Source organism: Apteryx mantelli, chromosome 5 (genome assembly GCF_036417845.1).
Source record: "Apteryx mantelli isolate bAptMan1 chromosome 5, bAptMan1.hap1, whole genome shotgun sequence".
In the NCBI taxonomy this organism is placed as follows: domain Eukaryota; kingdom Metazoa; phylum Chordata; class Aves; order Apterygiformes; family Apterygidae; genus Apteryx; species Apteryx mantelli.
The window spans coordinates 46,779,264-46,796,240 of NC_089982.1; the positions used below are offsets into that span (position 1 = coordinate 46,779,264).

The 16,977-nt window shown below is 36.9% G+C and overlaps 1 protein-coding gene across 1 annotated transcript in view; it reads right to left on the minus strand.

Moving 5' to 3' along the window:
- GLRA3 (glycine receptor alpha 3) overlaps positions 1 to 16,977 on the minus strand; it is a 100,698-nt gene that overhangs the window by 31,821 nt on the left and 51,900 nt on the right. Inside the window, exons 4-5 of the mRNA XM_067297132.1 lie at positions 9,747 to 9,970; positions 6,603 to 6,685 (exon numbers count right to left, since the gene is read on the minus strand). Of these exons, the coding sequence (XP_067153233.1) occupies positions 6,603 to 6,685; positions 9,747 to 9,970 (307 nt within the window). The remainder of the gene's footprint in view (positions 1 to 6,602; positions 6,686 to 9,746; positions 9,971 to 16,977) is intronic.

A 16,977-nucleotide genomic window follows, 5' to 3' on the forward strand; every position in this document is an offset into this window, starting at 1 on the left:
AATCTTATTAATACATATAACTATTTTGCTCATCCAATTCTGAAGCATAAGAACAAAACCCACCTTAAACAAATAAGGTGTCCATTCAGCCTACATCAATCCACATAGTTCTATAGAAGGTATTGAAACCAAGCTGTTTATATCAGTTTAATGTATACATACTGAGAGCATGAAGGTTTTATTTTAGCTAATTCAATTTCAGCTGTAGGCATTAAAAGCCCCATAGTCTCATAGGCAAGACAGCGGGCATCCAACAAATTTGTCTTGAAGAATTATTGAAGAGTCTTGAAGGTATTAACTTCTCTTCTTCAGGCTATTCCCATGGGACTACCCCATTACAGATAAATAAGGTTAGTTATTTAGCATAAGCAATTTCCCTGATCTTCAGAGTCTCCATGCCTTTGAACCAGAATTGTCTTGGCAATTCCAAGATTTTTTTTCTCACTTATGCTGCCAGGGTCTTAACCACCATTGTAGTACCATTCCAAGCCATGAAGAATGAAATTTTTGAGCAAACTTGTATTCCAGTTGAATATTAATTCAACCTGTAAATTTTCTACTCAATCTGTTTTACTCCAGGAAGGCTATTCTCTTCTTGTGTCTTACTGCACTAGCTAAAGGCATATTAAAACCTAACTCTTTGTCTCTGTTCAATAAACAAGCACATAAATGGCATGAAACAACTGGACTGAATATCTAGCATTTTTGTACAAGAGAATTTGGTTTGACTACACATTTTCTTTTATAGTTCTTTTAATCTTAGTGATTTATCTAAATTCCATTCTTTTTTATATTTACTGTCTAAGGTACAGGTCCAAGAGTAACATTGGATTTATTCAGCAAACTGAGCAGCTCTTTAGGTATCCAGCTGAGGCAAGGGTTACGGTTGTGCTGACTGGAGTAGTTTTACTACCTTTCTGTTAGGCAGCCCAGCAGAGTGCCTCCAGGATATGCTGCCTGCAGATTACTATTTCTAAGAACATGGCAGAGGTTCGAATTGTGCCCTGAATTCCAAACAACATAGCGTGGGGAGGATCTGATCGATCTAACGTACCTGACTTCAGCTAAAGGATAGAATAAATTCTTCTAATATATGTTAGCCATTAAAAATACTAGCTTGAGAAATCAGTTGTGCTGCATTTGAGGACTAAGTCTATGCTGGAGCTCCAAGAAAGCAGGATTTAATTCTGTGTACTTCTGAGCTGCTTTGCAAAAGGTCAGCCCTTTGCACTGCCCTCTAAGTTGTTCTGACAGGATCTCTCCCTTGGGAGTTATAGCTTCTATTCTTCTTAGCCTTTCAGATAAGAATAACATTTCAGGCCCAGTTCTCTCCCACATTTCTCAAATGTAATATTCCTTCCTGGAGCCTATAGACTTTCAACTGTCACTTTAATATCAGCTTCTGTGGGTTCAGCAGCAGCTGGAGAGTTACTCCTGCCCTTTCTTCCTGTGCTGATTGGAAAGTGAAGACTACAAATATCTAGCTGTTTTTAGCTGTGTGTGAGGTCTCACTTCAGGTATAGAGTGAGCTGAGTCACCCTTCTGCAGAGTAGAAACCACAGGGCGAGGTGTTGGCAATTTTTGTGCTATTGAAATGGAAGGCAGAGAAAATTGCCGCACACTCAGGCAAAAGCAGGCATTGACCTAATGTGCCCATAATTACTCTCACTCAGGTAAGCACCCTGGCTTCCCTGCCAGGGACGAAATACAGTTCAGTTCTATTATCTTTATAGTGGCAGCTCTGTGCTGTTGTGCGAAAGCAGCCAAGTGCATACCCCCTCCTGTAATGCAGATCTGCCATTGGCCTGCTTGCTGAGATTTTCATGCACACAATCTGACAGAGACTGGGAGGAAAGAAATTGTACTGTTCCGGTAGCAGCATCGTATAGTACAGAGTGAATTTCCTCAAAAAAGCCAGAAGACAGAGAGATGATTGTCTAGAAAGACCAAAAATCCCCCATAAATCAAACGGGGGGAAAAAAAGGCCATTCTTTTAAAAAGTTAGAGACTGTAATTATCAAAATAAAATGAAGTATTCTGTTGGGTAGGGAAGTGCTTTTCATAGTATATTTCTTCTTTCGTAACTAATTTAATATTTTCATAGTACTATTGTTTGAAAATCCAGGAATACTAAATTGCACAGATAGTTATAACTGCAATATAGGGGATGCTGTAATAACTGTAATAAGGGAATGCACTGAGAAAAAAGTGAATTTTAAAAAGACATGCAACAAGCTGTAACACATGAAAAAAAAACCATTTTTTTCCTTTAGAGATAGGCCACAAAAATAAATATGTATTTGCCATTTCTTTGTATTTTATTCAAGCAGAATAAAACTAAAATTATCTCACATGTCTATAGACTACCCTGGCATAAAGCACAAAAATGTAGAAGAGATTATTTCACATGTGCAGTTTGATTTGCTTCCTTTCTAAGATATGAAAATAGTTTGTTTTAGTTGCTAAGAAATCCTTTAGTTAAAGAAATCCTTTAAAAATAGAAGACATTTTCACTTTGATATTTTTCAGACACTTCATTATGTGTGACCACTTCATCATGAATGACCAGGGGCAAATCCAGCTGCTTAGAGTGATTTTGTAATAACCATTACAAGAGCTGGTTAAAAATAAAAATATCATTTGGGGAGAAAAGCTATGCATGAATTTTTCACTTAGAGCTTTCCATGCTGGAACAACAGTATCAATATTGGTGGGGAGAATGTGTTACTAAACAAGATTATTATTTTATAGCAGAGGTACAACCCACAGTTTGTCCTTTATAAGTAACTGTGAGTCTTGCTCTGCAACCTAGAATGATGGTAAAATGAGTAAGAAAAACATGAGTAATTTCTAAGTAACAGTTTAATTTGCTTAGTGTCACATGCAAGAACAAGACTTGCAAGATCAGAGGCAATTTAAAGAAACTGAAATAAATAGGTGGTGGAAATTCATAATTGTACAATAGCCTTCCCAAGTTGGCACTCAGTGCAAAAGACAGCAGTGATGGTCACTTTAAAGAGAAACATCTGAAAGCACCGCTGCTGCTATTTTGTTCCTGCCACCAATTTGCTTGTATAAAATACCCTGATGATTAGATTATTTGCCCAGGATGCAAGAGATCTGTGTTCGCAGTTTTGAAACCCACACCTTTCACTTCCCTGGACAGTGCAGTAACCAGCAGGGTATTTACTTCACTTCCCCTGTTCAAGCTGTCTCACTGTGCACCAAAGAATGTAAGACAGGCTCACATGAGAGTTTGACACTGTAGCCTAGAAACTGAAATAACCCGAAGAGCCTGAATCCATCCAAGAATCTCTTTCATGGATGGATTCAGGCTCTTTGGGTTATTTCAATTCTTACCTCAGGAGATTTGATATGAAGTGGATAAGCCTGAGAAAATGCTAAATGCATCCATCCTCCTTTTTTCTTCTGTAATTTTTAAGAGAACTAGATGCCTGTTCTTATCTGGTGACTGTGGATCTTGAATGGTTGTGTTCATCTTTTTCAAAGTTCTGGAAAGTGGTCAGTGTTCAGACTCACGTTAAGCATTTTTTTAACCTAGCTCTGCTGTCTAGCATGTAGATATTTTTTATAACTCTTCTAAAGTGTCTTAATTCCTTTGCTGTACTCACTGTTTAGGGAAACTGGTTTTGGACAGATAACTTACTGCCCTAGAAGGTCTACGCACTTGGAAATTGTGTCATTGTGCCCACCTTCCTTGGATCTGTCCCAAACTTGTTTCTCTCAGTTTCAAGGAACTGCTGTCTTCTTCTTGCAAACCTAACTGGTTATTCTGCTAGCAGGCATGTAGGTATAATTAGAGCTCCTACATGCTGCAAAATTTTCTGCCTGATAATTTTCAGCTAATTTGGCCATAGTCCCTATTTTTCAATAACTGGAATTACAGTTCAAACAGAGTCAGACAAGGGGATACGGAGAAGGCTTTATTACTTCTAACTTCCCTGTGAAATTAAGTGGTCCTTCTGTATAACTATAATATTGCAATATCTCAAACTGAAACACTGATTTGTATTTTGCTAAGCTCTTCTTTTGTGAACATTGCCCCTCTGTACTATGTGAATGTGCAGCAGGGAATTTGATCCCACTGAACTGGATGATTAAAAACAAGACTGCAGTGCAAAATGTTCAGCTGGGAAATACAGTAGAACATCTACAGTGCTATTCAACTAATAAGTATTGGTTCCCTACGGTGCAGTTTGTGGGAATTTGTGAGCTCCTGCAAGGTTTCTGTAAAGCAAAACAGATGCCTCTTTTGTTCAAGAATGCTCAGTTGTTGTATGATCTGCCCTTAAAACGGTTGAAAGAGAGGGAAAATGCAGCTGAGTTTTATGAAGTTGTTAAAGTAACTATTTCATAACTTTCTAAACACAATTTTTTAAAAATTATATCTTTTCTTGCTCAGTCAAATATTATGATACCTTCTGTTTGAAACTTAATCATATAGAGTGAATGTACCTGCCATATGTATGTACTCTGATACAACTGCTTCCTATTAACCTTGTCTTTAGTCACATTAATTATAAAGGTGACATTGGTTATTAGTAGAATTCTCTCCTTAGATTGAATGTTCACTTTTGGTTAAACGATGAACATATAACATTCCCCTAAATTCCTTGACATTTGGAACAAAAAACTGTTGTTCAATTTTTGTCAAGAAAATCTCTGCTGTCAGATTCAGCCATTGACCTCATATTAAAAGCCTGCTCTGTAATATTACCATATGTCCATTGTAATGAAAAATAGATCTGGCTTTCATACTCACCCTGCAATTTTTTGTAAAAGCATACTGTTATCCATACAACAAACAGTTCTGACATACTGACTGATATATAATCACCTCCCACTTCCCTCTGCCCCTGCTTTGTTCCATTAAAAAAAAAAAGGCAAGAAGTATCTTAATCAAATTATATACAGTGTATTTCTGTTCTGTAATCTATTTCAAACGATCCAGTAATCTCATTCTATGTGCAGAAACTTCTTTTCTGAGATATTTTACATATTGATCCTAAAACTATAAATATAAATCTCACATTAAGATGGGTACTTATTATTTACCTGATTGTTTTTCCATCGTTAATTTTCACAAACTCCAAAATTGCCAAAATCTTTCAGAGAACACTTTTTATTATTTTTGTTTTTTACACCATTAGGAGGATCTCTCTGCTAAGAATCCATCTCATTTTGAGGGGAAAGGCAATTCCCAAACATTTCATATCACAGGGAAATGAGAGTTTAACGCATATCCGTACTATGCCTTCCTCCTCACACATACTGTGCTAGCTCAGATCCTAGCATCTTACAGAAACTTTGCTTTTGTCTTTTTGTGCATGGTGGCCTTGAAATGGCATAGCTTCTGTACACTTTCCATCCTGTTTTCTGTTTGAAAGGACATCTCAAGGTAGATGATAAGTACAATGTACAGTGGGTTGACTTAGCAAATGCTAGCTTTGTTTCACATATAAGGTGTTACTCTTAATTGAAAGATAATTCTGTAAAGCTTGTCCTCTCTAATCTGTTTTTACCTTCCCCTCTGCTCTCCTCAGGATATTTGTATATGCAAATAGGACTTTACAAAGAGAGTGTTTATATCATCTGGAGTTGTAATTTGGCTTTTCCCGCTGAGAGTGCAACACTGGGTTTGGGCAAACCATTGCACCGTCTCTGTGTTAGAAGGCCATCAGGTCTATTTTTCTGTTTGCATTTTGCTAGCTGTTTTCAATGTCAAGCTAGCTGTGCTACTACAAATCACATTAAGCTCAGGCAGCCTTCTGAGGACTCTGAAACGCGCCAGTGTTATGGCTGATGGCTGGATCATCATTTGATCCCCAGATGGATGAGACTTTGTATGGATTTTGCCTCCTCCTACCTGAGGCCCCTGCAGCCCTTGCTGTGGTTTCTGGAGGGCGTTCCACTGACCCAGGGTGCTGCCCTGGTTGAGAGGGAGGAATGAGGGGATGAGGGCTGTGTAAAGCACATGTGGTGTGTACGTATATGTGTATATTTAAACACATAGACATACTCTATAACCTTTCTACAGTTCTCCTTTGCAGTAAACCCTCTTTCCAGTTCTTTCTAGGATGGTCATATAAAAAGTACAGATAAGCAGCTATAACATGGAGGCATGTTGAAGAGCAGGTACTCAGTATAAATTACCTTGCCTCCTTTTGTAAGGACCCCAAGTTATTCTGGATTTCAGGGTGTTCACGTAAGTCAGATAAATCACTCCCTTAAATTATTCTCATATATCCTTTCCACTTTCCCATATCACTTTCCCCCCGATCACATACAGATGTGTATGTGTGAATACAGAGAAGAATTTATGGTGAATCCCTCTATGCATAAATTTTGCATAAGGTAAGCTTTGACCCTGCATACTTAGCTTTATATTTACCTGAAATTGTTGATTGTCAGTGCAAGTAAGGTTAAAAGTATCTTAATGCTTCACAGATTCTTTTGATAAAATCAGTGATTACTTTAAAAAGGTTAGTTCTCCTGTCACTACTGGGTGTCTTTCTATCCCCTGGGTGGCTGTTGAAATCTCAACAAAAGTATTTATAGGAGAATACATTATTCAAACTTACAGCTTTCCAGCTGCATTATACATGTTTGCACATCCATTGGAAAATTTTTGAGATCCATTGGACAGGACAGTATTAAAGTCAATCTGAAAGAACACAAAACATATATTAAAAATATACCACAAAAATAGCATATATATGCACAGGAAGAGTGCATCAATACACTGGGAGTCATTAAAAACTGAAGTAAACACAATTTTCCATTAAAAATCTCTGAAAAGGGATAGATATTAGATGAACCCATTTCATTCCCGTAGCCTATGATGACAAAAATTGTGGAAAATGCAGAAAGCCAACTTATTACAGACTTTCAGAAAAATACATTTTTCAGGAGAGTTGCCTAACTTTATGGGAAGTCTAAAGGAATGCAACAACAGCATGCTTTTTTGTGTTAGAGCAGAATTATTGTACTTTTACAGTATTTCAAATCCTTGGCATAAAATTTACCCAGATTTACAAGAATTTCATAACAGATGTCAGCTGCAAATCATGCTGGCAAAGTAATTTATGTGTTATTGTCCTAAAATAAGGTGCTTATATTGTCAACACAAAGGTTTAAGATAACTTTTTAGGGTATTGGTGGTAGACTAAAATATGCCTGTAATTTTGAATGGCAGCTGTGTTTTGTACTAACCACGATATTTCTTGCTGAATACTTTGCAATCTATAGGGAAACAAGATATTTTTACATTTTATGTCAATACACTCATTAGTGAGTGATACGTCACAGAGAAATGAGAAAGAAGAACATATGAGGTGAAGGTGTATGTGTTCCTTCACTGGGCATGTTAAGAACTGGTAGGTGCCTATTCATCATTTAGGGTCATGACTGCACCTTTCTTCTTGCTAGAGAATGCCTGGCATGGCCATTCTCCCCAACAGTCATCTATTAGTTCAGCTGACAGAATGTTCTCCAAAAATCGGAGTGGCTTAAAATTAATTCCTTACATATAAGGCCTTTTTCAGAATAACAGTGCTCTTGCTTCCTTCTCTTAAGTCCATTTCCCTGTGTTTGGCACTGGGGCTAGATGCTGTGGGCAATAGGTAGCAAGCATGGCTGTGTGTCTCACTCTTTTACCTCCCCTCTCCCCTCTCCAAGGCTTCCTTTGTTGCTATAACTTCTGTTTAGCTTGCCAGTGACAGAGCTGAAGGGGGAGAGTCAGAGGAGGAAACTAGTCACCTCCTGTTGAAATAGTCCCAAATTCTGATGGGTAGGCATTAGGTTCACGTAATTCATTTCTCTAGATAACAATGTGGCAAATCATCTGAAAGAAGAGACACCTGGGTTCTACTTTGTGCTTCAATAAATATTTTAGTATTTTATATTAAGTATTTATTGGAGCAGCAATTTGAACCTTCTCATTGTTTACTTGTCTGAATATTTTGTTCAGATGCAATTAGGGAGAGGAGGAGAGATTAGGAAATAAAAAGCAACAGTTTAGGCATTTCCCTTTTTTTTTTTTTTTTTTAATGTTAACTCTTTAGCAATTTGCATGTCTACCCTCATCAAAAGCTAAACCAACTGAAATTCACTATTCAGCTGCATGTCAATTATATAATTTTAAATCTTTCAGAAATTGGCCCTCTTGGTAATATTTCTTAATTAAATCATGACAACATAAACATTCTGGCTTCACTAGAAATACAAGCACTATCAGGCATCTGCTATCATTACAGTCAATGTTTGTTTTTATAAATTTAGTATGATAATGTTTTGCATGTGTTTATATTCTGTTTCATATGACTATGAACTTAGTCAAAATTATACTGAAGTTGCTATCCAAACTTCTGTCAGAGTGGTTGTATCTCTACTGTGTGTGCTGTGTGTATTTGGAGGGAGTAGGGCAAGGAGAAGGAATTATTTGATCAATGTGGATCAATTATTGGATCAAGGTGATAGTAGCTGCCAGTGCATCTCAAGGTGACTCAGATAATTTGGAGACAATTGATTTAGCTCTGCTTTTTACTTTGGTCCAGAGAAGGAGTCCTTTTTGCATGTTCTCTCTTGGTGTCTAGTGCCAGAATGCATGTTATGACACTAAGGAATGTTTATTTTCCCAGACCGGCAGACTAACCTCCTTTTGGATATGATGTGCTCCTAGGAAGTTTAGCCAAACCCTTTCTCCTTGTGTAAGCTTGAAAAGATGTTGCCCACTTGCACTGGAAGATGGGAGGAAGGAGGCTCCCATGCCACTGGTACATCCATGCAAGTCACAAATATCTGTTTTTTTTTCTCTTAGTGTACAAACTGATTTGCAGACTCCTGTCTCTTCAAAAGAACCAAATTGCCCATTAGTGCAGTATCATAAAAGCTTGCAAAACTAAACATGACCTTTTTCTCCTTAATATTTTGTCTGAGATATTTTTATTTTGAAAAGTGCAACATTTTGCACAAGCAGTTCACTGTATTAATACCAAATCTAAATCCTGTCTCATGGGGCATTACTATGCCTATAACAAGTGCATCTCTCATTAGACCAGGTTTTTCAAGACAGTGGTAAGAATGCCTGCTGATTTCTGTATTAATACAAGGAAAGTGGGGATCAGAGAAGAGAAAAGAGTCAGAATATTTTAATTTTGTCAATACTTATATATGATTGCTGCTAACAGCTTCCTAAAATTTTTCAAAAATTTACTTTCTGCTCCTCCCCCCACCAGCAATAAGTGAGCTATTCTTTAAATCTCATGCTTCCTCAAACAGGTCCCATTTCCATATTGAAGAGCAAATGCAATATCCCAAATGGTGAGAGAAATAACAGCAGATTGTCATGCCATTGGAAGTGTGTGAAAGAAAGAACTTGAACTCATACACAGGCCTGCTCAGATTTTAATATTCCAGGAGTATTTGCTCTGTGCAAATCTCCTAGCTTGAATGGGCTTAGTTTCTGTTTTTTAAAATGGGGGTGATACTTTTCTTATTATTTTTACTATGCATATAGCTAATTAGGGATCATTTTCTGTTGTAGTGTTAATAATGAACAGTAATGATGATAAAATTCATTATTCAAAACTCACACTTACTTTAGTGACAGTTCTGCATGACTAACTACTGAAGATAACCAATAACAATTCTTTCAGCTTATTAACAGTAGCTACACTTTTAGGCTTCATATCTTAAAAAAAAAAAAATTTTGATTAGAGACTCACCTGATGGAATAAAGTACATTTCCATTTTTGAAAATTCGCAGCAACTTATTGTCTGTTGTAACTTCATGAAAGTTGGCACCTTTCTCATTAGCAAAGAACAAATCGGGTTTCCAAATTGAGTCCAGCATGGATGGATCTAAGTCTAAAGAGTCATCTGGATATTCACTGTATGCAAGGCGTGGATCATTCCAGTTCTGACGGAGAAAGATGTTCACTCGGTAATCCTGAATGAAAGAGAAAACAAGCAAAGCTTTATCAAGCATAGGGATTTAGCTTTTATTTAATTTCTTAGCCATGTAATCCCCTGTCCATCTGTGGATGACAAAAGAATTACTTTGCTGAATGCCAGCATGATACCTATTTGTAATAGTGGAGACACAATGGATAAGAATAAAGATGCATTTCAGGGCAATTGAAAAAAATCATAAGGTAAGGAAATCTGAGCTCCATGTACAGTTCATGTAATGCCATATAACTCTACCCCTACAGTAGCTCTGTCTTGAGATAGAAATGACAGATGCATAGAATGAATTTTATGGTATTGCCTTTTTCTGCTCAACTCCTGGCAAAGGCATTCCCACTTCCCTCTCTTAGGCAGTGAGAGCCTGTCCCACTGAAAGGAGACCCCAAATCTCTTCTTTTCGTTTTCCAATCCTTGTATGATTTTAGACCCACCACTTAGTTTTCCTGTGCCTCAGTTCACAATTGCAAAATTGTATGAGTAGTACTTTGCTATTCAGCTGTATGAGGAAGACAAAAACTGTTCAAATATCATGGGGATCATGGGTAAGTTAGCTTACGTACAAGTGGGGTCACCTTAATTTCCACAGACAGTCCTGTCTTAATGAAGGGTGTTTTTATAGAAAAGATGAGTGGAGTGATTCAAACTTCTGGAAGTCATCCCTATGAGAGACAATGTTGTAACACTTATGGCTGGACACATTACTGAAACTTTACCACTCTGGAAGATGAAAATATTTGTTTTTAAGTAAAAGTGAAGGTGAGCATCTTGTTAAATGGTATCCAGAACTGAGAGACTTGAGAGCCTAAGCATAAGGCCATAGGGCTTATGCTTTAGTTGGTCATAGTATGATTTTCTTCATTATTTGCATTACTGCATTGATGGCAGAAGATAAAAATAAAATAGAAACAAAGACCATGTTGATACGTGCAAAGGGAGAAATGGAGCAGGGTATCAGAGCTTACTTGACACTGCTGAATGTCATTTAAGTAAATAACGTCATTAGTTTATTGCTAAAAAGGTAATGAATATTAACTTTAGAAAGGGAAATTTTTGAGACAGAATGGGAAACGAAGAAATATTCAGTGCTGAGCAATAGAATTTTGGCAATAACTATGGGTAACAGCTATTAATGGTTAGAATAACTAGTTGAATCCCCACTGCTGTAGAAACTGTGGGTACCACTGAAATTCCTGTACAGGTATCAATATTTTGCAGGTGTTTCATCTGATGAAGCTTGCAACAAGTAGCCATACAATTATGAGAATAATGCTAACAGAGCTTAATAAAGGACAATAGGAACCTCAATATGCAATGTTTACTCATGAGAAGTAGTTCTTTATATCTTGAGCACCTGCTGTTGGGGTCAGCTTAATTATTCAGCTTGTGTGAGGGCAGCCAAATATGCTGAAAACATGTTATCAAGCATTTGTGGCTTGATAAATACTGTATATCATATAGAGGAAGTCCCAGTAGAGGATTTTATATTCATATCCTTATAGATAAAGCCGGTAAGTGAAAAACTAAACCTGAAGGATGAAATTCATTCAGGTTGTTGTTTTGGGCATACATTGAAAAGGCTCTGTGGCCAAATGGAACTTTATAACATTAAATGCAACGTGGAAGAGGCATAGGATTTGTTAATCTTCATCCACTCAAATGCTAGTTGAGACCAGCAGATAAAGAAATGAAGGAAGGGATTGAAAGAAATTTCCCTCCTTCACATGGCTAGTGACACCCTCAAGAACCATGAAAAATCCCTGATAGAAACTGTAGGTATTGCTTTTTCTTCATAAGCATCATGGCAGGGTGAAACCAGAGCCGGGGCTTTTTCCTGTACAGATGGAGAAACAAGTTTCTGTGTTCTCTGAGCTAAACCAAAACTCCTAAAACAAGATTGTGCCTCAGTGTTCGTAAAACCCAGCAGCCGAGGTCTTGCATGCAGTAAGAGGACTTAAAAAAAACCCTGAAATAACCTTATTTCCTTTCATTGTCTACCCAACACCATGTAGTGCCAGTTTCCCTTCCACATTCCTGTATAAAGTCCAAAGTCCAAGAAGAAACAGGATTTGAGAGTAGTGATGACTCCACTGCCCACCCCAACATGTGGGAGCTGTTACACATTAGCTCTAAACCTGGGGCACTGTTAGAAGGACTTTATCTATACTTCAGCCAAACCCAAGTTTTAACTCATAATTTATTTCATCTGAAGTGTTTGTCTGTTTATCTTTTTTTTTTCTCTCTCTGTATATGATGAAATAATGAGTGAGATTACTTATGGAGTAAGGGACCTCTCATATGTGTAAGAGAGAACAGGTGAGAAATACATAGCAGAAGGTTGCAGTGAAAATGGCAAACATAGGAAGAGAAATGGAGGGATCTCTTCCAGTTTACATTAAGCTATTTTGTATGTCAGTTTGCCACAAAAGTCCTGAACCAAGTCAAACTTTACTGGTTTAAATGTCTTCCAGCCTTTAGGATGAAAAAAGTTAAATTGTACTGATCCCCTAGTTAAATTGTACTGAAGCAATTTTTCATTGTTCTCTACCCTGAAAAGACTGACTTAAATTGGCTCTCGTTATTCATTACAAAAAATCATAATCTATCAAAAGGAAAGAGATACATTTGGCTACTATTGCATGAAGGACAAGTGTTCATTGTCTCAGCTCATGATTATACGGTGTGAGTTTAAAGCTTAACTGCTTTAACCAAGTAGGATTGTTTTGTGCAAACACAGACAACAGAATTAAACTGTTAGCATTGATTTGTTTTCCTATAAGAGGATTACTGTTCTTGAGTGCTACTTGCTTGCCCAGAGGGTTAACTCCTAACTCTGTGCTGGGCAGGATCCTTGAGGGGAGAGAGAAATCATCATTAAAGCAGTGGTGACTTCCACAGCCACTTCTGTAACCTCAGGGCTGCCATCGTCTATACAGCTGCTGTGCCTTGGTTCTGCGGAATGAGAATGATCTATGGGTCTGCACTTGGTCCAGCTATCTTTTCCCTTAGCCAGAGGATAAACTTTCTTAGAGGGTCAGGATACAGTTCATCTGCTTCATAGGGCTCAATAAAAGCAAAAACTGGGAGATCAGGAGCTACTCTTTGCTCTTCAGGCTGAGGCTGAGACCATCATGGAGCTCTTTACTAATATTTTTATTAGCAATTTCTGAGACACAATGAAATCTAAAATATTTACGGAGTATGTTGATTTCTTCTTCATTGTAGTGACACAGATAGAGCTATATTCCCATAGTATGTTATACAAAATATAGTTGGACTGCATTACTGAAATTTGGGCACAAATCCTCAAAATATTATGTGCCTAAGTCTCACTGAAATAGTCTTCTGGGTTATGATTTTCATAACTCAGAAAGAATTCACCAGTACAGACAATGTACTGTTATCTCTTTCTATTACTCCTCAAAAAAGCACAGGGTGGCACCAGTCATATCACTTTCTCTTGATTCTTATTTTATCTCTTATGGTCATTCCTATTTTGACTCTTATATTTTGACATAGTAGACAGCTTTTCAAGATTGTTTTGTGTCCTTTGCTTTCAGAAAGAATACAACAGAAAAATTATCACTGACCTTGTGTTAACAGTTAATGTAATGATGTGCTTTTTAAACAGACATTTTACTCCTCTTGAGGATTTCCCTTATAATTAAATGATCATCCAGGAAGTTCAGCATGAGCGGTATTTTTCCCAGCTTGGTGAGTGCCTCACATACAGACATTAGTATAGCAGACCTTTTTTAACTAGTTACTTTTACTTTTCTCTCAGTCTTGCATCCCAGATTAGCTGATCCTATTCAAACAACTTGCACGTCTGCCATCTTCCTCCTATATGACCACTTCAGCCAGAAAGGCAACTGTTTTCTCAGACTACACAGCCATCACTTCCTTAGCTGTTGAAAGGCTGAAACTGTAATTTGACTTTTTCTCCTCTTAACTAGAGGCAACAAGTAAAGTGTTTTAAATAACTACAGTCCAGCAAATACCATTTATATCCAGTGTAACATAGCTCAAATATGAGCCATCATTTCTTGTGGTCATTCTTTGTGTACCATAGGAATTTTACAGAACACACATTTTTTTTCTGTTGTAATAAACCAGCCTGCTCTGCGTCCTTCCCGTGAATTGTCATATCTGTCATTCTGGACCCACAGAAGAAAGAGTGGAAAGATTATAAACACAACTGATTTAACTTGAAATTTTGTTTTAGGGAGATGGTTAGGCACTGTAACAAAAAATTTTAGGATTAAACTGCCTCAGCAGCTAAGTTGGGTTAAAAACCTCTCTTGACTGAGCTAAGAATGTGTGTATAGCTCAAACTATATGTTTAATATCTGAATAAGAATCAAAGCACCACTGAAGTGAAAAATGTTTTGTTGGCTTGCCATGTTAATTAAGATTTTATCATTTCTATATTTTTAAATACTGCACACCTGCATTTAGAGAAAAATGAAGCCACTGCTTTTATCTATTCTGGTTCCAATTTTTTCTAAGCTCAGTGCTATGAAAATCTGCTAAATGCAGGTACAATGATCTGGATAACAGTCCTTAGTAACACTCGCTCCACACCTTTTCCACACCTGACTACTAAGATCTTACAGGGGTCCGCTTTCCAATCCCACAAAGGCCTTAACAGGCTTGGTGGTTGCCTGGCTGGAAATTATTTTCCGATGCAGCAAAGGAATTTGTATACTTAAAGGTTAATGATTTTCAGCAATTCCTAGCTTAAAACACCAACATTGAGGCTCTATAATTTTAACTAATACTTATAGCAATTCTGTAAATCAGAATCAGTATTTGAAATTTTTGTATTATGATGTAATAATAAAACAGTATATGGAATGTAAAGATGCTGATTTTCTACATTGTAAAATTTAATCTAGTTATGGCTGTATATACCTCAATGTGCTTGTCAGTATGTATGTATGGCTATATCATTTCTGTTCACTTGCATCAATTTTATAGTAATCATCTGTGGGGATATTTGTGCATTTTTAATATGCATTGTATGTGAAATCCTTCCAGATCCCAGCGATAGAAATATAAATGCAGATTTCCAAAATAAGGCCTCCATTTGAATATTGCAGGTCACCTACTCTCACCATTTTTGAATGCTGTCATTTGAACCAAAGAATCACATTTTCATGAATAAATAAATAATCTTCCAGAATTTCACCTGTTTCAGTTCCAAATGCCATTATAATTTTTACTAATCTATCCATCTGAGCGAAATTTAGATTTGTCCTATGCATAATGTAGTCAAATGATACTTGCTTTGTTTAGTGTTAGCTCACTGCAGAATTCTAACATGCAATCTTCTGGACTTGCCAAGAACACTTCTAAAAGCAATTTTAATAGCATTGTGTGAAATATTATTCTTGTGAAGAATATTCATTTTTAGTCGATGTACATTAAAAACCTGCCTAGAAAAATTCTGGAGGAGTTTGTGGGAAATTCATAAAAAATTGCATAGAAAGCAGACGTTTATGAAGTTTCTGCAAAATTATAGGCAAAGTTTAAAGACCAGTTGGACAAGATCATTACTAATTTTAGTAGCTACGTTTATTGCAAGTGCATGAAAAACAACCAAGAGCTAAGCCCCATATCTGTGGGTTATACACATGTGCAGACTAATAGCCTCCTAAAGGTTAAGGTTAGATCTCTCCATAACCTATGTCTGTTGCTATCAATTCCATTTGACATAAGCCTGGAAAAGCTTTTTGCAGACAATGGAGTGAATTGGAGTTTACTTCATTATAAACAAAAGCTAAATATAATTCCCTAAGAAATTATCACAGATGTAATGTACAGGGATTTTCATGGGGAGGTTGATGTGAGCAATGAGGATTACCAGGGTGACTTGCAGTAAAAGGAAGGCAGAACTAGGACTAGTAGGACTACTAGAGGCACGGGGGAATAGGGAATGAGTTAAATGATTTAAGTATTGTAAGGAAAGGAAGTCATAAGACACAAGAGAATCTTTGCCTAAAACAAGTAACCAATGTCTTGAAGAGCTGCCTCAAACTAAGTATAATTTTACAGCTATAGTGTGCTATTTGTTTTACTGAAGCTGTGGATCAGCCCATAGGGAATGGGAGTACTTGGTCAGACAGCTGTGTGTATTCTCATCCCTCCGCCTCTTCTGTTCCTCTCCCTTACCACTGCTCCAAAAAAAAACATGCAAAAAATGCTATAAGATACTCCGTATCAGTGGAGGCTTCAGAGAGTGGTGCTGGTTGTTCCATATGATTCTGTATCTGATGTGGCTTCATATTTCAGCATAACCTCCTCAGCACCCAAGCCTGTACAGAAATGCTGTAACGCATGTATTGCTTCCTTTTACCATTTTGTTTCTTGGTTAAATGAAAAACATCTTTGGCCTTTATTCTTCAAAAATACTTCAAAATATTACTTTTATCTTCAATATACTTTGACTTTTTAATCTTGATATAATTTGTTAAATAGGATGCTTGCAACAGGCTAATTATTAGCCCTTAGCAATTTCAGCTTTTATTATTTTAATTTTGATGTAATACTCTGAGAAAGAATGCTAGACTTAAAAATAATTTCACAACTGGTATATAACATGGAAAGGAAAACAGAAAATATTTATTTTCTGAGCCAGATGAATGCTGCACAGTCCAGTATGTTACTAAGATTGCTACTGCTATGGGCTGGAACTAAATGTATGTTCTTGTGAGAGCAGTAAATTTCAGAAAAGCTTTTCAATGCCACTTAATGGAAAGTGAAACTGTCTGCTCTCCAAAAACCATAATGTTAACTTTTTTACCTCTCATTTTGTAGTATGAGCTTTTCCCTTGTAGTGTATGCTCTCCTAGTTTGCTGCAGCTATAAATAACTGATTTTTATTATTTTAGGAAAGCAATAGATAGTTTTTCAAAAATTGAAGGACGGTTTTGATTTTGTTACACTGATGCAAAAGCAGCATAATTTGGGAACTTAATGGATACAGAT